Genomic DNA, 27687 nt, shown 5'->3' on the forward strand with positions numbered 1-27687 from the left:
ACTGACAAAAGCCTCTTAGTATGCAAATCGGGGGACCTCTCTTTCCTCGAGTGGAGGGGGGGGGGGGGGGGGGGTGGGGTTGTACACATTAAGGGAGTGAATCATGCTCTGCTTTACTCTTGAAACATCTCAAGATGCTGATAATTTATGCTGTAATAATTAAGCAGAAGCTCTCGCTCTCGTATCGCAGAACCCAAAATGACAGGCTGAATGTCGAGAGGAGTGGTGGTAGGTATGACTAACGGTAAGGCAGTGCTGGAGGCTGCCACACACCACACGCCGCCGACACATTTAGAGGTTAGAGGCGACTCCATGCAGTGCAGCAGCAGCAGGAGCCCAAGATAAACCACACAATGACACTGCCACGCCCCGCTGATGACATCCAACCAAGGGGCCCACCAAGCGGCTTAAACGTTTGTTTATGCAGTTAAGGCTTACTATAATAGATTAGAATTGAATTTGAAACAAGAAAGAGAAAGAGGAAGAACATATTACCCATAGTTCGGACAAGAGTCACATTCTTCGTTGTAGCAATTTCCCGTAAGCGAATGGACACATCGCCACGAGCACAGATCATTCGTCATAAGCGATTCAGCACTTAAAACGATAAAAGATATCCATTTAGCAGCAGAATTTCAAGTTCCAGCACTTATTTTATAGGCGTTGTAGGGTTTTAGATGAAATATAGATGAATAGATCGGAGATATCTATATGTTGTACATAGTAAAATGTGGATGGAATGTAATGTTTCGATTGAAACCCTTATAATTTGTAGAACTGTGCCAGAACTTCCATCATAATGTATTCCTGTTAAAGAACAAAGGCTTTTAAGAGAATATTTCTTAACCAGAGATAAACCAATCGTTGGGCTAATAAAACCAAAGATAGTTTCTAGTTTCCCCCTATCTATCAGGAAATACCAAAGAAAAAGCCTTCAAATGAACAAATTTTGCGCTGCAGAGGCTCCTAGAACAACTCTCTTGCCCTCTCCCAGTGTGACTTAGCAGTGAAGGCTGTGCCGACGGAGTGAGTGAGTTATAATATTTTTTTAAGAACACTTTGTTGATAAGAACACAGAACAAACAAAAACATATGCTATCGGGACGGGGGTCCCCATTCCAAGCCACTGATGCCCTGTCGCTGCTGACAAGGAAACGAAATGAATGAAGCTTCTGGGGGAAAGTTCATTTCATGTGGCAGGAAAGTTGACTTGATGCACTTAGTTGTTGCACTTGTAATTGAAATTTAGCAGCAAAACGACAAACACACACACACACACGTACACACACAGCAGAGAGCAGAGAGCAGAGAGAGAGTGGGAGAAAGCATTGTCTCTGTCTCTGGCTCTGGGAATTGAATTGAGCTGAGTGACTGCATGAGTGACTCGAGTGTCAGATGCCTGGGCTTTGATTGATGAAGATGAAGACATTTTCCGTTTCGGCGACGACTACGACCCACGCAGTGGAGAGCAATCCTCTCCTGCAAACTGCAGTTGACCAGTGGACCACCATGGCACGAGTATGAGGCCCTGCCCTGTGCCCTCCTCCTCCTCCAGCCCCAAAGAGTTGTCAACGTTGCCGACCCCACGGCACCGACCGACCCATTGCCTGTTTTGGGTCTGGTCTGGGGGAGTGGCCACAGTGGTGCAAAGCCAGCTAAAATATGTATAGATTTTTCAATATTTCCCCATCACATTCTTGGTTGCCATTCCTTAAAAATGTGTCCATTCGGTTATGGGAAATTTGTACACCATTCCACAAATATGCTGGCACAACCACTGTACCAAATAGCCCTCCCCTGTCAAAGCTCGCAGTTACCTTTTGGAGCCGCAAACTTCACAGCAGAACGTAGGCCAATGCCACAACAGACAGTGGCATCGGTGGCATCGGTGGCAGCCAGCAGCAGCCAACCGTTGACTGCATCAAACTAAGATGCCATTACGCTGGCCTCTGCTGCTCATTACCGGCTGGAAGAGCGAGAGAGAGGGGTCGGGGGCAGGGGGAGGGAGAGGGATAGATGGCCCCCAAGAAGTCCAGCCGCAGTTCAAATGAATTTAATTGAAATTTCAAACTTGTCAAGCAGTGCCCGGCCCCTTACCGCCCTCCTTTGGGGGCGAAATTGAAAAGCCGCATCTCCCACATTTTCCACATTTCCTACATCTCTGCCACATCTCCTCTCCTCGCCTGCCCCCGCCGCCAAAGAGAAGGAAAAGGAGAAGGCGGCGCGCAGTCAAGTGCTGCGAAATGTGAAAAAGTAAATAAGTTTTCGCCGCCGTTGCACTTTTAATGTTTTCCGGGACAACATCTGGCCAAGAATATACTGGCCAACCAGCAGCTCCAGCTACAGCTACAGCTTCTGCTTCTGCCACAGGCCCCTACATCCCATATATACCCATCCTTCCATCCCTCCATCGCTCCATCCCTCCATCGCTCCATCCTTCCAAAGCAAAAGTGTCATCCAGAGGGTACGTAACTTTTTAAAAGAAAAGTTTCCCATTTGGCCGAGACTTGTCGTCTTTTCTTCTTTCGCTTCCTTCTACTTTTGTGCTTTTCTTCTTTCGCTCCTCGTAGTACCTTTCCCCGCCTCTCCTTTGCTTTTCGGTAAGTAGCTAGTTGACATTTTTTTTTGGGGTTGGACTTTGTGTAGGTTTTTATACAAAGTACACTTTTCAATCATTAGTTGAACAATGAATTGGCCATTTTTCATCAGCGACTCACGAATACTACGAGTTTTGATCCATTTGCAAGTCCCAGAACATCTGGAGGCATTTAAGTGTTAATATTTGCATCTATTAGAGGACATGCAGGATGTTTATTCAGCAGCAGTTGTAGCCATTACAGAAATTTACATTTCCAATTTAAATTTGAATTTCATTTTAATTGAGATGACAGAAACCCGCCCGGAGAGAGAGGGCGTTCAGTCCTTAACCCAATTGTGATCAAATTACTAAGCACAGGCCATGGCTCATGGGCTAAATGCGGTGCAGCAGTGGCACTGCCCCCGAGGCTAAGTAGAAAATAAAAAATTCTGCCAAGAAAAAGTTCCCATTTGCAGCTGTCGCAACTTTCGGGCGTTGAGTGCAGCACTTCACTTCACTCCGCCCGGCGACCTCTTCTGGGGGTTGTTTTGGCATCTTCGCTCAACATGCATCAGGCATCAGCAATACTGTTTTCGGGGGTTAAAACCCCTTCTTTTTCCAGGGGGGGCCAAGGTTCAATCGCTGTTAATGATGCTTGTGCTGCCAAATTTCGACTCGTTTTCGTTTTCATTTCAGTGAAGGGCTCTACAACAGCCTGGTCGTTGAGCATTTGCCAGTTTCGACCAGTTTTAGGGCACATATCATAGGAGTGTGGAGTACTATGGAGCTATACGACCTTTGAAGTTGCTTCAATTAAAGATTGGAAAAGGCTCAAGGAATAACCTTCATATAAAAAAACAAAAAAAAAATATTTTTTTTTCTTAGAAAATATTTAGTATAAAAAGGTAGAGAAAATATTTAATTATTTATATACACATGCATATTTTTTTAGACCTGGAAAATATTCCATACAAATCATAATTATAAATCAAATCAAATAAAACCTTAATGATATATTATATATTTTCCAAAATATTTGTCCCCTTAAATATACTGCGGACTGTTTTTATTTAATATAGAATTAAGTTTTTTTTATCTCGCATTTAATTTTGCGGAAAATTTGCTTTTACATTCGTGGCAGCAATTAAGTTGATCGTAAAATGTTCGCCGAAAAAAACTTTGGCGCTAATATAAAAATGCAGTTGGCTGCAGAATCACGAATGGCGGTTAAAAATCTATGAAAAAATATATCATAATTCGCATAAACCATAATTTATAATATCAATAAAATGAGAGGAAGGATAAAAATGAAAATGAAAATGTTCGCGGGCTAAAAATAATAATAGCCAAAGCATAAAACAAACTCCATGGATGGGAAAATTGTGTGCAAATAAAAGAAAAATGCATCAACTTATTCCGTAAACTCTGCCGTGCAGGGGAGGGGGCGGGGGAAGGAAAATTGCAAACATTGAATTTTTAATTGCAGCAAAATTTGTGTTTTTTTGGTTTTTATGGTTTTAACGGCACCAATCCGCCGTATTTGTGCATTTGCGTTTATTTATTCCTGAGCCTTTTTATCGCCCAGCCCCAGCCCCAGCCCCAGCCGCTCCCCCTTTCGACATTTTTTTTGCAATTTATTAACTGCCATCTTTTTCCCCCCGCTTTTCATATTCCACTGTGCAAATGCTATGTGGAAAATGAATTTATATGCGAGCAGTTTTGGAATTTTTTGTATTAATAACAAACAAAACAAAATTGTTTGCATACACATAAAAATCATGGAGTCTATAAATCGGAAAACTTGAATCAATAGAGAGGGAAAATGATTGAAACACCCAAGAAATGTGTTCACAAATCGTTGATTAAATATTCAATCGAATTACGATTTGAGTTGCAAAGAAAAAGGGTTTCGTGATGTGATTTCACAGAATATTTTTCTGTATATATAAATATATAATATCGATTTATTCACTCTCCTATCTGAGCACAGCCAAAATTGTTTATCAAATAAATAATTAAATAAAATACATTCGAAATTCCCGATGCATGGGCAAATTTTGTAATTTCCACTTGAAGGAGTTTACACTGTAAATCCCCCGCCCCTCACCCGCATATGCTGTATAATTTGTCATCATTTAAATTTGGTTTTGCGTTTTTTATTACATTTAATTAGTAATTCAATGCATCCATTAATATTTTATAGAATCATGAACGAATTATATTCCATTTGTTTTTTGATTTAAGACAAAATATGTATATACAGTGCGTTTCTGTAGCATAGGGATAGGGATAGGGATAGGTCCGGTACGGTCCGGTCTGCCAACAGTTTCATTTTAAGCCATAAAGCCCTGCTTTTGTTATTTACTCTCTTGTGCAATTAACTTTTCCACACTTTTCGCAATTGAAAGAGGGACAAAAAAAAATGGGAGCCAAGGGATTAGCGCAGCGTCAAGGGAAAACCTCTTTGGCAGAAAAAAAAAATAACTTTAATTATAATTTAATTAATATTTTAATTACACAGTCAATGGCTTTAGTTTGCGAGTGATTTTAGATTAAGTGGACATTTTAATTGCCATTTTATTGTGCCAGTTCAAAGGGGAACACAACGCCCATTTTCAACGCAATTTAAACGCGGAATTTAATATATTTTGTGAAATAAAAATAAATCAATTTGTAATGCCCGTCTAAAGAACAACTTTCGATTGGTTTTTGTTTGTATTTCTCAGTTCATTTAACATAAAAACGGGGATTAATATAGGGTTTGTCTTTTTATGTTTATTCCGCATAAAAATTAACATATTTAATATATTTATTTAGTTTGATTTACTGATTGCCTTGAGTCACGATTTTCCTAAAGCCTAGCCAAAAAAAATTGTACAATTTTAAATCAGTGAAACTGTTCGCTTATGGGAACTTTAAACAGCGAATCAACGTCTGAGGACTGCGGCCCCAGGTCAAGGTTTTCTGTATTTTATTTGGCAAATCCCACTCCCCAACTCCCAGTAAGAGGTGTGCCCCAAACGATAGTGTCATTAAATCAATCATTTTTTTTTGTTTTTTTTCCTTTGGTTATTCAGCCACTTGGCACGGCCCTAATGTGGTCAACACGCCAGGCGACGACGAATATTTCGAATATTTCATTTTCGCCTATTCGCTTTTGCTGTTGTTTGTTTTTCGCTTTTATTTATTAACGTGCGTTTTCCTTTTTGTTGTTCAGCCGCAAAAAGGTTCTTCCCCCGCTTTGCTGCTGAACTGACAAGTAAAAATGATTATAATCAAATAAATGAACCCCTCCCCCCGCAAGGATCCTAAAAAAAAACAAAAACTTTTGGAGAAATTCCTCCACTAATTTATTTAATGAATACTCCGTGTTTTTCTGGGCTTTGAAGGACAATCAAAGTGTCAGGTAAGGGTGTATCGAATGCCCAATACAAACAATTTTGTGGCCAAGAAATACTGGCAGAGAAATGGCACCAAGTGGGGAAAATGAAACCCCTAAACCTTCCCTTAAAGGCAGTTATTAAAAGAAAGCCTTCGATTTTCCCATGTTTTCCGACAGATTAATGGAAATTTAATGTTCTTTGCTGATCTGCTATTTCTGCTGTTTCTGAATATGGAAAAGATAGTAATCCCATTCCATATTTAAATCAAGGAAAATCCTTTAGACTCCTCCAGCCATAAATCCTGGTAACAGTAGCCTTAACTGCACTTCTAGCAAAATGGAAGATACGGCAAACGGCGCGAGATATAGGCCGTAAAAATAAGTCATGAATTTATTGAAATTTATTAGCATAAGCATGAGAGGATGATGGCAGGAGGACGCTAGGAAAAGCTCGTGGAAAAGTCTCCCACAGTTGCAAAGTTTGTTGTTTTTCTTTTTCTGGCTGTCCGACCGAGATGAAATCGTAGAAATTGAATTGAATTTGTAAAGTGGGGGTGGGGGTGTGGGTGGGGGCAGCAAATTGCAAACGATATGCGTATCAATGGATAAAATAAAGAAAAGCAAAGAAGTGAAAAAAAAAACCGATAGCAGACAAACCATATACAAATGGCAAACACAGCAAAAGAAACAAACAAACGAAAAGCAACGACGAAGGAAAAAAAAGAGGAAAAACTAAGAACCAGTTAAGGAGACCAGCAAAAAAAAAAGGAGGAAAAGCACATAGCCAGTCGTCGTCAGAGGTGGACTCGTTGGCTATAGCTATTTTAGAGTTTTCTCTACAGTTTGCAGATTGTTTATAAATCTTAATCTCTTCTAAATCCATCAAACATACAAGTTTTAAGGAAATAGATCTACTCAACATTCCCTGAGAATGTATCTAGAGGGTAGATACCCCCTGTTTCGAATGGCATCGAATCGCTGTTCAAATTTCCCATAAGCGAACGGACTCTCTTATGAATCGATGAATAAACGCATGGATTATTATCGTTTCTACTAATTATATTCAAACAATAATCAAATTATACTTAAAATTTCATTATTTAGCTATTTTATGACTTTTTTTTTGTTGGGTGTCAGCACAGAAGCGGTTGCTTTGGCAGTCAATCGCTCTACATACTCATACCCGTACGAATGGTGGTGTTTGTCTGTCCTCATGTCCCATATCTTGGGTAGTGATAACTTTTGGCACGACTTTGGCTTTGGCTTTGGCTCTGGCTCTGGCTGTGGATGCCAGCCAGCCACCCACCCAGGGCTTTTCCTTTGGCTCTTTTCTTTCTATATTTGTATATCTTAAACGCGTTTCGTTGTATCTACTTAAGGCAGCTTAAATATTTGTGTAACATAATACAAAACATACGGGCTTCTTTGGTTATACTTAGATACTGAGCTCAGATACGTGGATAGGAAAGTGGAAAGTAGAAATGGAAATGGAAATGGAAATGGAGCAGGGGCAACCACAGACAGAGCCCCCAGCCCAACCCAACGAAATGCACACTGGCATCATAAACATTATTCTATGGAACAATTCATAATCGTAGAAGACGATAAGTGAGTTTTAGATTCCCAATTAGAACATCAAATTACCCGAAAATCTAAACACACATAGAGAAGAATATTCCATTAAGGTAATCCATGGAAAATCCCTGCGCTTAAAAGATTAAACCCTCAAAAACGATGACAACCGAAACAATTTGGAGATTGGAAATGTTTCAAGCAGCGATAATATCAACAAACGAGGAAAAACGACTTCAGCTGGGAAATCAGTTAACTAATTCAGACATAAAATGGAAAACGGAATACGATCCAGGGGTCTGGACTGGGTCCGTTTTGGGCGTGTCAATGTGCATCGAACATTGATCATTTATGGGGATAAAAATCTAAATATTAGAGGGTCTTTCCTCTTCTGGAATCTTCAGTCTCCAATAGCTCTGCTAGAAGCGAGTTTTTCTTGCTTCTTTGACGATTACGCTGTGGCATGCGGTTTCGTCTGAAGCCCTATCTTGAACACCCTATCCAGGCCCGCTTTTGTCTGTCGTGGCTGTCGTAATTATCTGTTCCACTGTGCGGGTAACAACATGTTCTGTTTACAATTCAAATGGAAATTGTGGGTCTCTCTCTCTCTCTCTCGCTCTCTGTTCTGTGGGCTCTGCCGCCTGTCGCTCGTATCTCCTGCTGTGTGGTGGGTCTGTCTCTGTCTCTGTCTCTGTCTCTGCGAAGGCGAAGTGCATTTATCCCATTTTCGGTACGTCCTAATGAGTAGTCTCCGAGTTTATTCTGCGCTGTGGCAGTCGTGTGTGTCGTCTACTTTTAGTTCCTTCTCTCTGTCCGATCTGTTCTTTAGTCGGAAAGGACAAAACGTGCGCTAAATAAAGATTGTGTGCCTTTTTGGCATCGCCTTTGCCCTGTGCATTTCCACAATCCGTAAGCGTTGATAGTCAGACAGCCAGAAACGGAACCCAAACGAAACGTCACATTTGAAATTCCAATATCCGTATGTGTCTCCTGCATGCTGCAGATGCCTGTCATTGTCCTGGCAAATTAACCTATGCATTTTATAGGAGAACCCAAGCAAAAGCATCTCAATAATTGTGGCCCCTCCCAGTTCTTAGTGTATAGATAATTGATATGCCTATCAAGAAAATCCTTCAGGCTCAGAAGTCTTCTGATAAGCAAAAACTCACCTTTTCCATCTAGCGTCCAGCAAAGTGGCTCCCAAAGTTACGTATTCAATAAATTGACCTTTTTCAGTGTGTTTATGATCCTTCCAGTTCCCGGGCCAGCTGTTGCTTTTGTCGTATGATATTTTGGGGTTTAGCTGGTGTTTGTAGATGTTGTTGTAGCATATACTCGTATATATATGTATATATAGTATGTATATCGATTAGCACACACACAATGGAGCATTGGCCATAGCGATTGCGTTTTGGACATCGATTGCGATTGCGACTGCGACTGCGACTGGTGAATGGTGTCGTTGAGGCATTTACTTTTCGCGGACCGCTTGTCGTACTTAAACAAATGATAGACACTGACACGAGACAACACCGAAGAACACAGATTTCTTATAATTATTAATTTAGGCAAAGGCGGCGGCGTAGGGTGGTGCCGTCGGTTGGTGTGCGTAATAGGATAACGGCAACAGCGGCAAACAACAACAACGATTGACGATGATGATTACAATTACGATGACGACGACGACGACAAGTATTGTACATATGTACAGGGGGGAGGCAGAAACACACAAAAATACACAGACACAAACACACGCACACACACAGAGACACAGAGAACGAGAAATACACTCACGCGCGATTATTGATAGACAGACAAACGGTTAGATTAACGCGGATCGGATATCAAAGATCAAGGATCGGTGATCGGCACCAACGCGAGAAAGTTCCACTGTGTTAACTGTTAACGGGACTCAAACACGACGCGAGGAAGTTTTCTTTAAGTTGTTCTTTTCTTTTCTTTTCTTTTGTTTGTTGCTATTCTAGTGCACAATTTCCATGGCAGAAGATGGCGGAGCGCACTGTAAGGAATCGGAATGGGGAAACACACATTTGATTAGGATTTAATTGCGCTGTGATTTCTTGTATTCGTTTGGTCTAAGCCGCAGCAGCCTTTCTTGTATTGCTCGCGACTCCCATTTTTCCCGTTTTATTATGACAACGGCACTTTTTTCGGTTGGCAACGCGCACTCTGCAACGAGGACGAAGGACAACGACTGCAGAGAGAGACGGCGCGATAGAGAATGCGAATGGACGAGCATAAGGCATGGCTCAAAAACACATTCTGCAGGGTGGGATGGACTGAGAGATCCGGAGAGAGAGTGAGAGAGAGACATTTACATATGGAGGCAGCTGGCTGGCTCTCTCGTTGGTGGCCAATTTGAAACGCCACGAGAATGAAATGCAGCGAAACGAATGGGTAGCACAAAGCGCAATCAACAAAATAGAGAACGCAAAATAAACAAAATATAAAAAAGGATAAGCACCAGCAGATGAAGAGCATGAGAGAGAAGAGTGGTGGGAGAGCGAACGCAGAACAGAACACAAAAGCGGCATGTTCTCGCTCTCTCCATCTCCATCTCCTTGTCTCCTTCTCTTGCTTTCCCTCCCCCACCATCCCACTCGCGCTCTCTCTCTCTCTCTCTAGTTGGCAGGAGGTGTGCGCGCCAGGCGAAAAATCAATGAAAAATATCTGGGAAAAATTGCCGAAATTCTGCATTTGTTGTTGGCTTTGTACTTTTTTGATGGTTCCGCGACTTAAACCTTTTTGGTTTTTTTAGTTTTTGGCACCGTTTTTCGTTTTTTAGTTTTGTCTTTGCCACTGGGATTGTTTGCCTCCCTCCTCTCGACGGTCAATTTGAGGCTTTATTATTGTCACACACAAAAAACACGGCACACATCATTCAGCTCCCACGAGTCTCTCGCGACAAAACTATTTGATTTTATTTGTTTATAGCTACTGCTGCCTGGGCGTAATAAGACAACAGACTTGGGCACCAAATCTCTCGCAGGACTCCCGACCACCGAGAAATAAACGGGATAAAAGAAACCCCCCACGGCCGCTAATGTTTGGAGCGGGCGCAACGAACCTGCCTCGACGATTCAAACGGTTATTCGCGCTCTTTTCCTAGGGATGTTGGACAAATATATACATATATATAAATAATATATATATATACGTATATCGGCCAAGTCAAGACAAAATTCCGCTATTTCGATGTCCGCGACGGCCGTGAGAAAACTAACGGTTTTCTTGTCTTTGGGCCGGCGACTTTTGGCTTTGGTTACAAACAACAGAGAGAGAGAGTGAGATTGCGAGAGAGCGCGAGAAAGCGGAACGGTGGTATTTAACAGCGCTCTCTTCGTGCGAAAATCTTGAATTTTAAAGTTTTCTGCTAAATGGAATTAATACATTTTTTAAAATTAAATAAAAAATAATATTTATGCTCGTCTCGAGTCGCGTTAACGTGATTAATGTTTTGCTAATCGCCAGGGAGCGAGAGCATTTCTCCCACCTCGCTGTGCCAACACACCTTGCAGTCGTTTACAAGCAACATTGCTAGAGCGTCGCATGTTAACACTTAACATAACAGCGCAATAGATGAATGAAATGTTATTTGATATCTGGTACTAACGAAGCCATTAATTTAAAAAATCTGGTTCTTACAAGTTTAACAGTTTATAATTTTAACAGACTTTGGTTCATTGAATCTTTTCATCATCAACTGTTCCAAAGTTTCATTCGTTCCGCTTTCTTGCGCTCTCGCTCTCTCTCTCTCTCTCTCTTGACTACTTGAGTCGGCGCATGTTAAGGGCGTTTGGCTACAAAAACATTAATTTTGGACACAACAAATTAAATTCCAACCAAAACACATTGAAGAAAACAAATAGTGGAGAATTTTTGAATTTTTAAATTAGTATCATGTTAGTTCCAATTGCACCGCAGTTTTTATCAACCAACACGCTCTCTCTCACTCTCGATCAATGACACGCTCTCTCTGTTTTTGCCGGCGATGCTTATGTATTTGTTTATTTATAATTTACAAATTGGTTAATTTTGAAAACATACATATGAGTGTAGTGTGTGCTAGTATATGTATATGCACTATTTAATTACACTGGCGAACGACTTGGCTTGAATTATTTATTGTATTCTTTCACAGCAACAAAAACTCACGCTCGCCGCACACGCTCGTGCATACACTGTTCTGTTTGGAACAAGCGGCAAATAAATGCTAATTTATATTTCCTTATGCGGCACTACTTTCTTTCTACGTACTTTTGATTTGTTTACTATAAATAATAATAATAGTAATTTATGCACTTTAAGCCCCCTCTTTTTAAACAGTTCAACGACTTGAGGTAAATGGCGGAAAATAATAGTGTTTATATGCTGTTTTCGTAGAACCATCTTATGCTTTCTCTTTACTTAAAAAATACTACTATATCTTTCACCTGCACTGCCCTATAATGATGGAATTGTCATAATATTCTGTGGAATATTAAAATATTCCTTGGTCTACAGTGGGTTAATCATTCTCCGTCAATGATGGAAGGTTGGAAGCCATATTCCTCGATTTTGATATTCGATTCGATATTACTAGCTAGCTATGACTTCGATACCTAAACACAGAATTTTGCCGGATTAATACATCAATTTTCTACTAGATTGGCTAGTTTTTTAGTACCCCCTTTTATTGAATTTTTTCCACAATAAGGTTTCAACGAACAAAGTCAAAACATAAAACCTGTCAGCTTACTGTTGCTGGTCAACAGGTATCTGCTGTAAGGATGGGACCTTTTTTATAACCTATTTCCTTTAAATACATACATATGTTATAATTCTGTTTTCCAAGCTGATTTGGAACGTAACGGATAATGATTTTTTCTTAGCTTAACATGTTTATTTATATATACATATGTATATCTCGATCCCAATACCTATTTTTCCTATAACGATAGAGAGCCTTTATAAGCTTCTTCTATAAGCATAAGTTCTATAAGTTGGATGAAAACCGTAAATTATGCCCAAAATCAATCTTCTGAGTAAGCTCTTATCTATTAAATTTGCCATATTGGGTCTGCGGCTGTTCTTTCAAATCGTGCGCCCCTTAAATGCCTGAGGAAAAAAGGGATGGACAACAGGCAACTCGGCCCAGAAAACGCAAAGCATGCATGGGAAAATCCACCCTTTTTCCCAATATACCTTGAAGGCAAAATCGGCTTTTTCGGCTCAGAAATATACCGAAATCTACCGTCTCATTTTTAAATTATACCACACTAAAGTCGGCTCTTCGTGAAATTATATTATTTTTTTTTCTTCTTTCTCTGCAAAACTTCGTTTTGATCCGTTACGTTTATCAAGCAACACATGTGTGTTTAACATGTCTGACGAGCTGTGAGAAACAGCATGCATATCGAAAATTAAATTGCTAATGGTCAAACAATTAATTAGTTGCACTGACATTTTGAATTAAATGTGGCGGGAAACAGCTGTCGTTACCCAGATGTTCTGTTACGCGCAAAATCTGTGCTGTTACATGCACACTGTGCTGTTATGTGCATTTATTCCTTGCCATCGTTCCGATAACCAAATCGGACTGCGTCAGCTGTTTGAACGACTGACCTGATCATTTAAATAATTTAAATTAAATTCAATTTAATGCATCAGTAAGACATATATTTTTTTCAGATTCGTTTTATTGTAGAAAAACAAAATTTAAAAAAACAGAAGGAAAAATAGGAAATATTTAAAATCTCTCCCCGACGGGAATTGAACCTCGGTCTTTGTCACTCAGATATTTTTCGATTTCATTTCGTTTTCTCATAAGCAAGGTTTGCAGTGAGACGAATGTATCTGCCTACAAATTGGTGTTTTGACAGGCATTGATTAACATCCTCGATAGTATAGTGGTCAGTATCCCCGCCTGTCACGCGGGAGACCGGGGTTCAATTCCCCGTCGGGGAGAGATGTGAAATTCTTTTTTTTTTTCTTTTTTTACTGCGACGGGAAAATTAGCCACAGCAGTAAATGCAGGCTTTTCCTCGCATTATAATCTAATAATTATATAGTTGAACAAATTATTTAAAAGCACAGAAATAAAATGTTTTATTTAAAAATGAAATGAGTATGGGTTGGATATGTGTGAATAAAAGATATAATGATTTGGCAGCTCATGGCTGGGCATAAGGCAGGCTGGAACTACTAAATAGGATTAGTACATGGTGCCAATGGACCCATTGAAACGATACTCTGTGGGATTCAGCTGATCATCGAAGCTATGCAGCGGCAATTGCGACTTGCGCAGCTCCCTTTCCACGGAGCGAGAGCGCAAATGAGCCCGATTCTTGACACAGCTCAGTGGTGTACGCTTCGGTGTGGCATTTGGTGTGGTCTTCGGTGTACTTGCAACGGAGGGCGACGACTCTTTGTCCATGTAGATCTTGGTCTTGGAGGCGCGTGCCGGCTTACGGGGAGCCACACGTCGCTTATTGCCCAGACGCACTCGGTCTAGATGCTTGTTCGCCGGCTGCTTGTCCGAGCTGTGTGGCTTTGGCGGCTCCTCCAGATTCGTGTCCGTTCCGGCGCTGGCAAACGAGGCCATGCTGCTCTCCGCACTGAGATTGAGAGTGAGGGTTTCCAAGATCTGTTCCAGCATCTCTGTCTCGCGTGCCTCTTCCTCTTCGTCGTCGCAGAAGATGATCGGCGTGCGCTCGACTCCAATGCTAGGCGAACGTGGATCGTAGTGCCCCTGCACTGCTGCAGGCGTCGCTGGCAGCTCCGCCGTGCAGGGCATCGTCTCTTCTTCATCATACGGCAGGGAGACGATTTCCAGCGAGCTGTTGTTGTGGTGTGTCGGGGGCGTGCCAAAGCTGTCGCAGGAAACATCACCCGTTTCGGCAGACGGCGATGATAGACTCTGATATGGCGACTCGATGATGTTTGCTGCTGGCGTCTCGGCTATTCGTCGGGCCGGAGCACGTGTATCCACAAAGAGATCTGCAAATGTGTCATCTAGGTTCAGGGATCGCACTTCATCTAGTATGAGCGGTGTGCGATTCAACTGTGGCGAACGGGGATCGTTCAGCGAGAATCCCCTCAGCAGACGCTTGCGCAGCTGCGAAAAGGCATTTTCGGTCGGAGCCGAGGGGTGGTCCGCTGCCCGCAAAGTCTGTGCCTGCGGCTGTGACTGTAGGAACTGCAACCGAATATAGTTAGTTTTAAGAATCGCTTGATTGAACATGCAGTTTTAACTCACATTTAGAGGCGTGCGGCAGCCATTGGGCGAGCGTGGGTCGAGCAATGCGTTGTTTTCTTTATTTGGCGTTGTCATTTCAACATTTTCGGCTTTGAAACTGGCTAGACGAAGTTTATTCAATGTTGGCGTATCTGGCAAGTATTCGCCCTCAATTTTTGATGCCTTGGCTCCCATGCTCTCTGAATATTTTGTATTTCTTTCGCTCGGCACTCAATTTATCAGTGAAAATAGTTCGCTGCCGCGCATTTGTTTTGAAATGGCGTCCCTTGAAGGTTGCCACACATCAAATAACACAAAATTACCTAACGCGTTATTAAATTATATTAGTCGATTATTAAATCGTCAGTATATTTACGGTATATCGGTATATAATGGTATATTTTGTCAATGTTATCAATATATTAAATTTCATTTTCAACGGTACGTAGAAATCCAATAGAAGCAGGTATTTAGAATAGGCCAGTCAAGTAGAAAATAGGTTAGTTAGGCGTGTAAAATTATGTGGGCATGGCTAAATATTCTATCTAGCAAGTAATATTCCACGGAATATCAAAAACGAGGAACATGTTTAATATAACATGCATTTGTCAGTATATTTACGGTATATTTTTTTAATGAGCCGGTGTATTTTGGTATATTTCTGAGGGTCGGACGGTATATCGGTATATCTTAACGATAAGTCCGCGGTCACACTGAGTACAAGGGCCAACAACAAAAAATTTGTTAAAAAGGCGACAAAGTGCATTACAAGGGCCAAAAACAACGTAAGTGTACCATTTATGTAAAATCAGCTAGCATAAACCATTTTCCCAACAAAAAAGTAGTTGTAAAGAAGCGCGTGTGTGCGAAGAAATGAAATTGCGTGCCAGAGTTTCTGCGTGCGTTCGTGTGTGTGTGTGTGCGTAGTGCTGTGTATGCAAAAAGACAAAAATAAGACTAATTTGAAAAAGTATTCCATTCCGGAAACTTATTTCGGCCATTTTTACGCAGTTGTTGTACGTGCATAATCTGTGTTGTGTGTGTGTGTGTGTCCTCCGCAAGCCGAAGTAAATTCTCTCCTGTATGCATGTGGGACGAGAATCTTCACGCTGGGGCTGTCTCATTTATACACATTAATATGCTTAAATACAGTTGTGCCCTGCGCCCTTTGGCCACATTTTTTGTTTATTTGAATGGGGAGACGTTGTCAGGCCGGGACTAGGTCTAGAACCAGCTCTGTTCCGCATCAATCGAATATACCTGTAGTGCACTCAAATGTATTGAAACTATTTCGTATTTTGTCGGAAGTGAAATTGTTTTATTTGTTAATTGTAGCGCAAAAAGTAAACAAATTGTATACACATCGTTGGCAACGCGCATGTCGTGTAGACTTTCTCTCTTACATGCGCGCGTATGCGTGCCAATCCGTGTGAGTATAAGCTGAAAACATAAAATTTCATTCATTGCTCATTTCTGAGAAAAAACTACACACGATGCGGACGGGACGCCGTCCGTCGCCATCTGCAATACCATCACTGTGTGAGTGCGACTGTGTATAGTGTATATGCATGTGAATACGTATGTATGTACATTGTGCAAGATGTTTATAGTTTCAAAAGACAGCTGCCGTGCCGTGCCGCCTTAGCCAGCAAGGGTGTGGTAGCCACCTATGTTTCCACTTTTTTTAAATCAGGTGCATAAGTCTCCACACGCATCCCGTAAGCTAAAGATTTCCCTATTAGGTTAGGTCCCGTCCCCCAGGTCGGTGGCCAGTCCATCTTTGACTTCCAAACCACATTCCAGAGTTCAACATTCTGTTCTTGCCGTTTGATTGCCGTCATTGGCCGCGTTTTTTTCACACATTCCACGCGCTGCGCCGTCTTCAAAACACACATGTAAATACATATATACATATATGCGTACATACATACGTACATGCATAGACATCACACACTTGCCTTAGTATACTATTGATTTCAATCAACTTTGTATACGCTCTTCGCTCTCAATCACCATCTTCATCTCTTCTCTTTCTCTTTTTCTCCGGCTTCGTTTGTTGTCTCTCGTGTGCCCATTTATCAATTAAGTACCGCGTCCGTTTGTCGGCTCATCACCAATTTATATGTATGCATGTATATGGTACATGTCTGAGCATACATATGTACTTCTTTATATGTGTGTGTATATTTGGATGCGCCTCTGTGTTGGTAAATTCCATTTCCTGTTTATAATGCTGTGGCACACCCCACCCGCTGTCGCCTTTCCTTTCCCTGTTTCGGTCCGTCATCAACCCTCCTTTGGAAGCCCCCCAATACGCATGGCGTCTCCTTCTTGCCTTGCCACTTCAACAAACAGACTTGTCTGTCTTGTCGGCAGAACGTGTGGCCGCTCAGACGCTGCACAGTGGGCAACAGACGGTGAAACTGAAAGAAAAAATGTACAACTTAAGTAAGGTCAAAAATTCCGTGTACGCATAACCCCAAGTCTAGCTCTTATCTGGTCTGCGATCTGCCACGAATTTCAGTTTCCTTGAGATTTCACTTTTTGCAACCACTGTGCCAATGGGCCTCTGACCGCTGTTTAGGAACCAAGTGGAATCGGAACACCCAAATGCGACGCTCCGCTCTCATTCCCAGCCTGATCCGGCTGTCATTTCTCTTGTTGTTGTTTTTGTCGGTAGCAGCAGCAGCGCGGCGGTGTGCTGAGTAGTACAGTACGTGCCACTTCCTTTACATTCAGAAAAATAAAAATCGCTTGCACACACACACAAGCGTGCATAAAGAGACGGGTCGGACAGACAGCCCGTTTATGCTGTATCGCTAACCGAGAGCGGGAGCAAGGGAACGGTGTGCTTGGCGTCTGCGCCGAGTGTTGGGTTGTTTTTTTATGCTGCTCGTTGCTTTTTTTTTGTATTGTTCTTGTACAGTTGCAAAGACACTCTCTCACTAGCATACACACACACACACACCATACACTAACACACACGCGGCCACACTCAAAACAGTGAAAACGAGTTTGATGTCTCGGTCGATATGGCAACACTGTCTGTTCCCCTCCTTGAGGCCAGCCAGCCCCCCGCCTCATCCCTCCATTCACTTGCTTATTAGAAGAAAAATGCCTCTGCGCGTTTGATTCGGTGTTGTTGTTTTTACGTAAGAAGGCCGTCGAACTCAGCATAGAAAAGAGGTAGTGACAGCGGTAGAGCGTCTGAGCAAGAGATTGAGAGGGAGCGAGAGCGAGAGCATGCAAATGAAACGAATATGAGAACGAACGCACGTTCAAGTGTATGAGTGGTGAGAGAGAGAGAGAGGGAGAGAACGAGTGAAAAAGAGAGGGAGAGTGTGCACGTGTATGTGTCTAATGATTACCGTTACAATTTGCATGTTGTCTAGTCAGACGTCTCGCGACCCAGACTAGACGACCCAGCAGCAATTGGAAAATATTCTCAACCTGACCTTTTATCGTCACAGCCTCGTCTCGAATGTATGTATGTATGTATATATGTAAAAGTGTGTTTGTATGTACATTCGAGAAGCCGCTACAAAGCTAGAGCATTATTTTATTGATTTTTAATAGTAGATATACACATACGTAGAGTCTGCCACTTGTGTGTGTGCATGCATATGCGTTTGTATGTTTGCTTGTATGGATTTGCGTGCATTCTGTTGTGCCTCTGGTTCAATGTCCTAACCGCACACAACAAGTGCAACAATTGTAACATCAACAACAACTACAGAAGACAAACTGAGAACACACCATACAAAAGGGAGAAAAAAGAATAACAACAGACTTTATTCCGACTACAAAATACCCGCTACTCGGAAAATTTAATATGTTGGACGCCGGACTTTTCTCGATTAAACCAAACCTGAGTTACGGGGGGCTCTTAGACTCTATAATCTACATATATATCAAGAATATGATATGTCGGTTATGTATATTTACTGAATGGGGTCAAAAGTTGCACGTATGCAGTATACCTTACAAGGCACAGGGTATAAAAAAGCGAAGAAGTAGAACTTGTAGGGAAATACAAGTGCAAAAGCGTAGCGTCAAAGATGGATACAGAATGAGGGCAGGTCCTAGGGCAATCTATTAACATTTTCATCATCATCTTTTTGTACAGTTGATCTTGGGCGGTATGTGGTGTACACATAAATGTAGTATGTATTTATGTTGGTTGGGTTGTTCTTCTGTGCACTGTGTTTTGCTCTCTCCTTTTCCGCTTCACAGAACCTACAGATTTGACCAGGGAATGGCTTATTTTACTTTGTTGAGGTATTAAGCTTGAGGATTAGCATATTCTTCTTCTCCAGGGTAGGGAGCTTGCCGTCAAGATAATACATATAGAATCTGTATAAGCTAATATGTGCTTTAGTTCAGTTCCCAACGAATCATTGAAACATTTCAATAGCTCTCCAACCAAAGAGACCCAGACCAGACCAGACAACATCCGTAAGCTGTAACCCAGAAAACATTGTGTCAGGTTGGCGTTTTCCTCTTTGGCACTTCGTTGTTGTATTGTATGTGACGTCAATTGGCTTTGGAATGGTGTCGGCGGCCCACTTACGGGGAAACCGGCCCGGCCCGGCCCGCTGCAACTCAAAGTGAACTCCCAGCCCAACCCCGTCCCGTCTGTTCGACTACCGGAAACGTGTAGTTGTAGTGCAGTACATATATGTATACATATGTATGTATATGATTTCAATTGCTACAATGTTGTGGGCGTTATTAAGCGCAAAATCAAAATGAGGTATCTCCGGTTCGGCAGTCTGGCAACGCTGGGGCTTGCGGCCATCCTTTTTCGTTGGCTTTTTGGCGCGCATCAAACATACAAATGCATGGGGAACGGAACGGTGAGGTGGGGTGGGGGAGAGGCGAGAAATTTCCTGAGGAATGTTGTTTACGTGCGCGCCTGCGCACGAACCGAATCAACCAGAATCCCGAGTTCCGTGAATTCGGCTGCAACAACACAAGCTCTGGATGGCGGGGGGGAAAGAAGCGAGTCTGGTCTGAAGTCGTCTGCGTTTCTTCATCCTGTTCGTCCCGTTTGGCCGGCTACCTGCCTGGCCGTCGGGTCTCTGTCCCTTGTCTCTGTCCTGCCTTTGTATCTTACCACCGCCCTGCGTCGCTTCTTGTTTGTGTGCCTTTTTGCCCCACCAAACGAAACTCGGTTCGAGTGGCGTCGGTGGCGGCAGGGGCAGGGGCAGCGGGCTGCGGCGTGTCAATAACATGTTGATCCATCGTGCGAAATCTTGTGGCAACACCAAAACAAAAACAAAACTACCAAACAAGCTCGAAAGCCGCGCGCCGCATTGTTGTTATTTATGCCGCTTCACCTCGTTTTTCGTCTCGCAGAAGAGTCGCGAGAGAGAGAGAGATAGAGGGAGAGAGCAGTCTGAAAAGAAGCGGTATATGGTATATGGACGCCTCTCATTGTAGCAGTCTGGCCACGCTCTCTTTTCCGCTCTCTCTCTCTCTGAATCGTAGCAACAATGGGGACTTTTATCGGGTATTTCTCTCTCCTTTTTGGGATATCCTCTCTCCGTGGAGGGATTTTTCATCGGAACAATTTCCGAGCAACAATGAGTCCCATTCCATGGTTAACCATTCCATGCACAATGTTGCTGGCAACACTTAATTTGTGTCCAGACTCATGTGCCGAGCGGTTGTGTTTTTGAGCTGCTGCGGCCGCGGCGGCGTTTTTCGGCGTTTTGGCAGACCGATTTCGAATTTAATTGAAACAGTTAGTTATTTGTTAAATAAAAGTAATTTTTCTTCGCTGTGATTGTGAAAGTTTTTAAAAATTATACACTTTTCTACGTTTCAAAGTGGTCAACGCCCTCACGCGCTCTTTTCCCCCCTCCATTCTCTCCTTATGTGCCGGAGTGGCCTTTTATGGCTGTGTGCGTGAGTTTGTGTTAAATGTGTGCTTTAATTTAATAATGCAACGGATAAGAATATATTTTGATTCGGTTTTCACATCTTGATGTGGATTTTGCCCGCGCCCCAGCAAAATTCTTAGAATTCTTGACAACATTCCCGCGCGCACACAAACACACGCACACAACACATTCATATACACGGGCAGACGCAGTGAAAAAAAATATAATTTACTCATCCCCCCGTGAACGTCGCTCCTGGCAAAGAGAGCGAGAGCGGGTGCGTTTGTGTGTGGTCATCAACACACATACAGGCACATGCACTTGAACTCTCGTGTATACACGCAACACACACCTCAATTGGTTGAAGTCTCCGCTAAAAAGGCCTCTCGCTCTCTCTTCAGCATAAAACTAGCAAGACTTGTTTTTTTGCGCAAAACACGAAAACCGGTAAATTTTTGAAATTGCACACAGAGAGACTGAGAGAGAGAGAGCGTTGGTTGGGATTTGTTCTTGTGCTGGAATTTCGTTTAAACCATATTTTTCACACACTTTGCTTTTCTTACAGTTTTCTAAACACACACACAAGCGCTGAAAGAAGAGCCAACGAACTCGTGCAGCGACGCCCAAGAATGGTACAGGGCAAGGCAACATGAAAATTACAGCAACAACGAAAGCAGAAAAGAAGTAGAGAAGAAGCAAAGACGCCGTGCCGATGCCGATGCCGACGCCGCAGCGTACAACAGTATTTTATTAGCGGGTGTTGTTGTCATGTATGTATGCACGCTGTTTTGTTGCTTTTATTATTCAAAATGTTGTTAATATTATTGTTATTGTTGTTATTATTGTGGTTCTTGTATTTGTTGCTTGCACGCATTTGTCATTTAACCGTAGGAATTTTCAGTTGTTTGCGAGGTTGTTGTAGCAATGAAAACGATCATCGAACTTGTTTTGATTGTTTTGTGATAGAAACGGAATCAAAATGAAATGACGCGCCGCTGATCTTGACCTACACGCTCGCAAGTTCAACGCAATTTATATGGTTATTCAACTTGCTTTTTTTTGCGCATATTTCTGCCAACTTCCTCTCGCAGACACTCACACACACACACACACAGACCCCACACCACACACATTTATAATTTTTATAACGGAAATTTTAATAAGCTAGATGTCTGCTGGGTGAGAAAGAGAGTGCAGCAGCAATGCTGCTGCGATTGTTAACTGTACATGCATGCATATACATACATACATGTGCATCTGGCATTTCTCGATTTCAATTAATGTATTTTTGCGCTGTGCTTGCGTTGATCTGATCCCTCATTCTTATCACGTGAAATGACAAAGAATTTGGCGACAAATTGCTACAGACTGGCGCCAAAAATTTTGTTGACCGTTTTTATTGTTTCTGATGTCCAGCAGTCGTGTAGAGTTCAAAAGGTTTGGGTATATTTGCTTTGTGAAGATCTGATCGGCATAGATGGCTATTCCTCAATACTGTTACTCCTTCTTACTTGTTTTCTTCTCAATGTGCAGATGTGCTTATTTATTTGTTTTTCTTACTGTTGAAATTGAAATGTAAACATTTATGTCGAAAATTCGCCTAATTTACTATTTGTACCTTCCGTCGCCATTCGAGTCGATTCATATTTGTGTTTTATCACCAGCCTCATCATCATGTTGATGTTGTTGTTGTTGTCGTCGCATTTATTGTTCTGTTTTTTTTTGTATATTTATTTATTATGCCGCGGCCGCAAAAAAAGTACAAGTCAAAGCCAGTCCGTGGCCGTGAGAACATGAGAAAAGACAAACCTAATGTGCATCTCAGCCAAGCGCACGATCAGGGGGCTCTCTGGCACTCGGAAGACATCATCGAACCCAAAGAACCCAAAGCCTCGGGTCTCGGGGCCCCCGTGTCCGGGCCAAGGAGAATTGTGTCATTCTTCAAAGTGGTTGTGAAATGTTTGCCTTTTTATGCCTATTCATATCACAGCCAGCTTTGAGGAGCGACACGATGCTCAAGACAAAAGAAACAAACCATCCAAGCCGAATAAAATAATCGAAGAAAGATAAAACATCAAACATGGAAAATGACAAAACAGTGCTTATTGTAACGTTGCAAGTGTTTATTTCGTTAATATCATTACATCAGCATTAATCGAAATTGCAAATTCTAAAGTCCCGCAGTCAATGATCCTGAATCCTATCTACAAAACTATTGGCACATTCATGCTGGGCTCACAAAGTGGTTGTGAAATGCATTTTGCTTTGCCCGCATATCACAGCCAGCTTTGATGAGCTCGGCGTAATGTATCGTACATCAATCAATCATAATATACGTATGTATCCCACCCCTCCACCGCCCCCCCGCCACCATGCAGCACACCCCGACACGCACTTGCATCTCTATATGGTGGATACTATACGGAGGGTGTAACCATTTTATATTTTGCAAATAATGACAATAATAATAACCTCTTCTCCACGCAAAAGCCAAACACACACTTGCATGCGTTTGAACCAATTTTCAGAGTACATTTTGGCCCACGAAATATGCAGAAATTAATACAAGTGATTGGGTAATTGGGTGATCCGGGTGGATGGGGTCGAGCGTCTCCAGGATGACCCATCAGTCTATCGGGGGAGCAGCTGATGTGAAATTGGTTCGAACGCCGCAAGCAAAATGAAATACCCTATCGAGTGCGAAAACAATTAGTACACACGTTTTAATTTATAATACTGCAGATTTTGTATGATTTAACCACCATTGAAATGAACCATTGAAAAATAATGCCACATCTATTATGATGTTGCTTATCTAAGCCTCATCAAGTGGTTGTGATATGGATACCCAACGCATATCACAGCCAGCTTTGATGAGCTAGGATAATCAACGGGAAACAACGTAAATTGAATTTGAAATTGAAAGAAAAAACAAGTGAAATTGGTCGTGTTCTCATCATCGAGTGATATGGAAGGATATGGAGAAATTGTTGAAACCATTTGACGATTCATAGCTGCGGAACAGTTTTTGATTGTCTAAATTGTCTAAACATATATACATATATATATACTTCTGATTTAATGCAGTTATTCCTTTTTTATTTTGTTTTAGTTGAGTACACAGTTCTAGAGCTACCCACATATATTTGATCGAAGCGAAAAGTATTATTTTATCCTTACTAATGCCAGTTTTGTCTTTCCCGCAGATACACATGCCTCCCATTAACTCAACGTTTATGCAGCATATGTAGACCATAGAGAGCACCGGCAAACACACATTTCAAAAGAGCCCTGACGACGCCCTGTTCTGCAGCGGAGAATTAAGATTTTAATTTATTTTGTGATAGTTTCTAGTTTATTGATAAGCTTTAAAGAAACCAAACAACGATTGCAAGCCAAAAAGAAAACCAATATCGAAATAACGAATTACCCAAAAACCCCCCAAACTCGAAACGAAAACAAGCTTCAAATTGTAATGATGCATTCCACAAGCACCGCGATCTACATTATGGGACGACCATATTATCTGGCCTTGCTGTTGATCGGCTGCCTGGCATATCCGGCCTGCATTGAGGCCTGCTCCAGCCGCACGGTGCCCAAGCCGCGTCCTTCCATATCGTCTTCGATGTCGGGTACTGCATTGCCGCCCACTCAGGCCCCAGCAACGACAACCACCATGCGCACCACAACGACGACTCCACGGCCCAACATAACATTCCCCACGTACAAGTGTCCAGAGACTTTTGACGCCTGGTACTGCCTGAACGATGCCCATTGCTTTGCCGTGAAGATCGGGGATCTTCCTGTATACAGCTGCGAGTGCGCCATCGGATTCATGGGTCAGCGGTGCGAGTACAAGGAAATCGACGGCTCCTATCTGCCCAAGCGGCCGCGTCCCATGCTCGAGAAGGCCAGCATTGCAAGTGGTGCGATGTGTGCCCTGGTCTTTATGCTATTCGTATGCCTCGCATTCTATCTCCGATTCGAGCAGCGCGCTGCCAAGAAGGCCTACGAGCTGGAGCAGGAGGAGGATGATAATGAGTACGATCAAGGCGATGATCAGGATCAATGCGAGTGCTGCCGCAATCAATGCTGTGCTGCCGGCGACGAGCCTCTCGTCCAGGAACGCAAGCTGCCCTATCACATGCGGCTGGAGCATGCCCTAATGTCTTTTGCCGTCCGTCGCACCACAAAACTGTGAATCAATTGAACGAGGACCACGGACACAGACACGAACGACAGATCACTTGGAATGAATATGCCTTGGGTAACAGGAAAACTGTTCCATTCAACGAATTTTTAATGTGCTTTAGTCGGAAGTCCTAATTCCTATTTACTAATTGTTAATTGTAAAGTGTCCACAAACTACTGTCCACAGTCGGGAAAGAGATCTTACTATAGAAGAGAATTCCGCTCTCTCGTTCCAGACAAATGCATACTAGAGCAAGCCTTTTGTATTATCGAATCGAATGTATTTTTATACCTTACGCTAGCTATTTATTTTATCCTGATATACGTATCACACACACACAAGAAGAAACACGCGACAAGTATTATTTATTGCGAGAAAAAAATATACACAATTATTTGAACAAATTCTGAATAAACATAAGAAACTGCACGATGCATATGAATGTTTAAGTCGTTTCTTTTGCTCTTTAGTACGTTTGAGTACCCTTTAATCTACTAAAGATTATTGTAATACTAATTTCTACAAAATTTGTAATACAACAAAATTGTACCCAAAGGTGGTTTGTCTTTATTGGAGTCGAGACATTGTGTGGCTTAGATGAGAGTGTAATCCATCTACTCTACTGTGGTCTGAACAGAACTTTAGCACGACTTCATTTTCCTAATACGGTATTTTTTAAGAATTTAAATTTGTTTGCTTTCTATATTTAAATTCAAGATAATGGTTCGACCCTCCTTGGATGTAATAGAAGCATAGAATCTTTTGGAATACAAATACTCACCTATTTGTATTAAACTTCTTTCTTTCGGCATTCCAATCTTTACCCCAATATAGACGATACTTTCTGTTTTCATAGAGGTCCCTACTATATACATTATAGGGTTGGAAATTCCTCCTTTTGGCATTCCAAACCCAGTTAAAGTATACCATAAATTCAGTCTCGGTAGAGTTCATTCTACCATCAAGATTATAATTAATTATGACGTTCTTTATCACTACCGCCTGACAATCGGTACATTATATTTTGAAGTGGGATTTACAGGCGGTGACACGCGTTGCTTGATTGAGTATATCCGGGTGGGTTTTCCCAGCCGTCAGTGAAACACAGCTAAACTATGTGCACGTGTTTATGGTACTTGTGAGGTGTTCGGGCGATAAGATTAGCTCATTTGGCAGATCCCATAAAATGTTAGATAGGTCAATATCCGTTTGTCATTAAACGAGAGCCAGTCTAAAAATAAATTATGAAACAAACTATATTTATTTATGTACATTCGATAGAAGCTATAGTTAAAATCTTGCATCTTAAAACTGACGAGAAATGTTTTCACATTTCTGATAGAGCGCTTTCATTGGGCCGTAGCTCGACAAAACCAGCGAGGTGAGGGTGAGGCACTTCATAAGAATCTGAAAGTCCGTCTCACTGCGATTCGTAAAGTAGCCCGTCTGGTAGCCGTAGTACTGGGTCACCAATGCAATGACAAAGCAAGCGAATCCCAAGAAGTTGTGAAAGGTCTTGTTCAGCAATGGGGTGATCAGCCTTTTCACGCGAGCGGAGAAGAGTGCACTCAGGCCAGAGGTCATGGCCAGTATGCACAGTATAAATGCAGTAAAACCTGTAGGGGAAGCACGAAATTCCATTGATCAGTGGAGGTTTCACTCATTCATTCGGAGAGCAGTACTACGGTCCAGATAATGGCTCATTCTCTCTCTTGTTGTTTGAATTACTCACCCAGCTTTCCGTGCGTTGAGTGGAGAGAGAAACCTTTCTGTATCATTTTGATTAGGGCTCCAGATGCTCCACAGCATCCGCCCAGTGTTAGGACTATCCAATGTATTGTGGTCTTTGTATGCCGCTTGTAACTGTGTGTGAGAACATTGCCGCCATAGTGGATCATGACACCCTCGGCCATGAAGAAGGAGAACTGTACGAAAAAAAGATGATGATCTTTAAAAATCGATTCTTCCTGCTGCTATTAGCAGTTACGTTACCCCAATGGTGACCAGCCAAGCATGCAGACTAGTGCCTTCGAGTCCAGTCCGCAGTGTCAGGTATGAAATATAGATGGTTACGAAACCAATGCAGATTTGATTGAGAACGTTCAGAAAGAACTCCACTCTCTGCCATCGGTCCTGAGATTCGTGCGGGGACAGTGTGTTGTGGGACATTTTTGAATATCGTTGCGCAGATTCGATTAAAACAAATGAGGCTTGTCGTGCTGCTCTCGCCGCGTATGTTCTCGTCTGGATCGTGCTGCCGTAGTCGACGACTTTCTGTGATCTACTAACAACCGGCCTCTCGGGCTCGGCCATTGTAGTTTCTGTTTGGAATTATTTTAAGCTCTTATCAGTGCTTTGACATAATGTTCTTTTCGTGTTTAATAAAGTAAACTGCGAGTACACAGCGCAAGAACATTTGTACAGTTCCCAGCTGATAAGTGTGCCTACCTCTCATCAGACAAATTGTTGTAAAATAATTTATTGGGAACTAAAGCGGTAAATGATCGTCAATTCAACAAAACGATAGAACTTTATTAAGCGGCTAATAAGCGCCCCGATACGCCCATTGGTCTATGTCCGTCCGTTCCTCCGTTCGCAATTGATTTAAATAATCTCCACCGCTGTTTCAGCGCAACTGCCGAAGCTTTTTTGCAGCGTCACTTTAACGCACGCCGCTCTTGACTACTACAAACACATAAATAACATTTTTTATTTCAGATCGTATCGGTTTCCTCTTGGTGAAGTGAAGCTATTCAAGTGCCAATAAACACATCAGGTAAGTCACTAAACCGCAAAACGACCTTAGATCGGGCTGCTCGTTGCACATATTTGATGGCAGTA

At 42.1% G+C, this 27687-nt stretch overlaps 3 protein-coding genes, 1 long non-coding RNA gene and 1 other non-coding gene across 9 annotated transcripts; 3 read left to right on the plus strand and 2 right to left on the minus strand.

Moving 5' to 3' along the window:
• The first annotated feature begins 8177 nt into the window (after nucleotides 1-8177).
• On the plus strand, nucleotides 8178-9383 carry LOC117184195 (uncharacterized). The gene is made up of 2 exons (XR_004469439.1): nucleotides 8178-8511; nucleotides 8579-9383. It is a non-coding gene; the product is annotated as an uncharacterized lncRNA (long non-coding RNA).
• A 4044-nt stretch (nucleotides 9384-13427) lies between these two features.
• On the plus strand, nucleotides 13428-13499 carry TRNAD-GUC (transfer RNA aspartic acid (anticodon GUC)). Its single transcript has one exon. It is a non-coding gene; the product is annotated as a tRNA-Asp (tRNA).
• A 116-nt stretch (nucleotides 13500-13615) lies between these two features.
• msb1l lies at nucleotides 13616-15084 on the minus strand. The gene is made up of 2 exons (XM_001355783.4): nucleotides 14791-15084; nucleotides 13616-14730 (listed from the first exon to the last, which is right to left on the minus strand). Exons 1-2 carry the CDS (start codon nucleotides 14962-14964, stop codon nucleotides 13747-13749), a joined length of 1158 nt encoding a protein of 385 aa, XP_001355819.3. The 5' UTR covers nucleotides 14965-15084; the 3' UTR covers nucleotides 13616-13746.
• A 340-nt stretch (nucleotides 15085-15424) lies between these two features.
• Nucleotides 15425-25296, plus strand: spi (spitz). 5 transcript variants are annotated; one of them, XM_015181473.2, is made up of 3 exons: nucleotides 15425-15554; nucleotides 21220-21424; nucleotides 23861-25296. In XM_015181473.2, exon 3 carries the CDS (start codon nucleotides 24130-24132, stop codon nucleotides 24853-24855), a length of 726 nt encoding a protein of 241 aa, XP_015036959.2. In that variant the 5' UTR covers nucleotides 15425-15554; nucleotides 21220-21424; nucleotides 23861-24129; the 3' UTR covers nucleotides 24856-25296. The 5 variants fall into 5 exon arrangements, with proteins under 5 accessions (XP_015036959.2, XP_033237043.1, XP_033237041.1 ...); XM_033381150.1 differs by lacking the exon at nucleotides 15425-15554 and adding an exon at nucleotides 20386-20537; XM_002133289.3 differs by lacking the exon at nucleotides 15425-15554 and adding an exon at nucleotides 20386-20515.
• Nucleotides 25297-26084: 788 nt separating this feature from the next.
• Nucleotides 26085-27457, minus strand: LOC4816216 (cytochrome b561 domain-containing protein 2). The gene is made up of 4 exons (XM_001355784.4): nucleotides 27295-27457; nucleotides 26839-27167; nucleotides 26579-26771; nucleotides 26085-26462 (listed from the first exon to the last, which is right to left on the minus strand). The coding sequence occupies exons 1-4, from the start codon at nucleotides 27299-27301 to the stop codon at nucleotides 26152-26154; spliced, it is 840 nt and encodes a 279-aa protein (XP_001355820.4). The 5' UTR covers nucleotides 27302-27457; the 3' UTR covers nucleotides 26085-26151.
• Nucleotides 27458-27687: the final 230 nt, after the last annotated feature.

The sequence above is a fragment of the Drosophila pseudoobscura genome, chromosome 4 (assembly GCF_009870125.1).
Source record: "Drosophila pseudoobscura strain MV-25-SWS-2005 chromosome 4, UCI_Dpse_MV25, whole genome shotgun sequence".
Taxonomy (NCBI): domain Eukaryota; kingdom Metazoa; phylum Arthropoda; class Insecta; order Diptera; family Drosophilidae; genus Drosophila; species Drosophila pseudoobscura.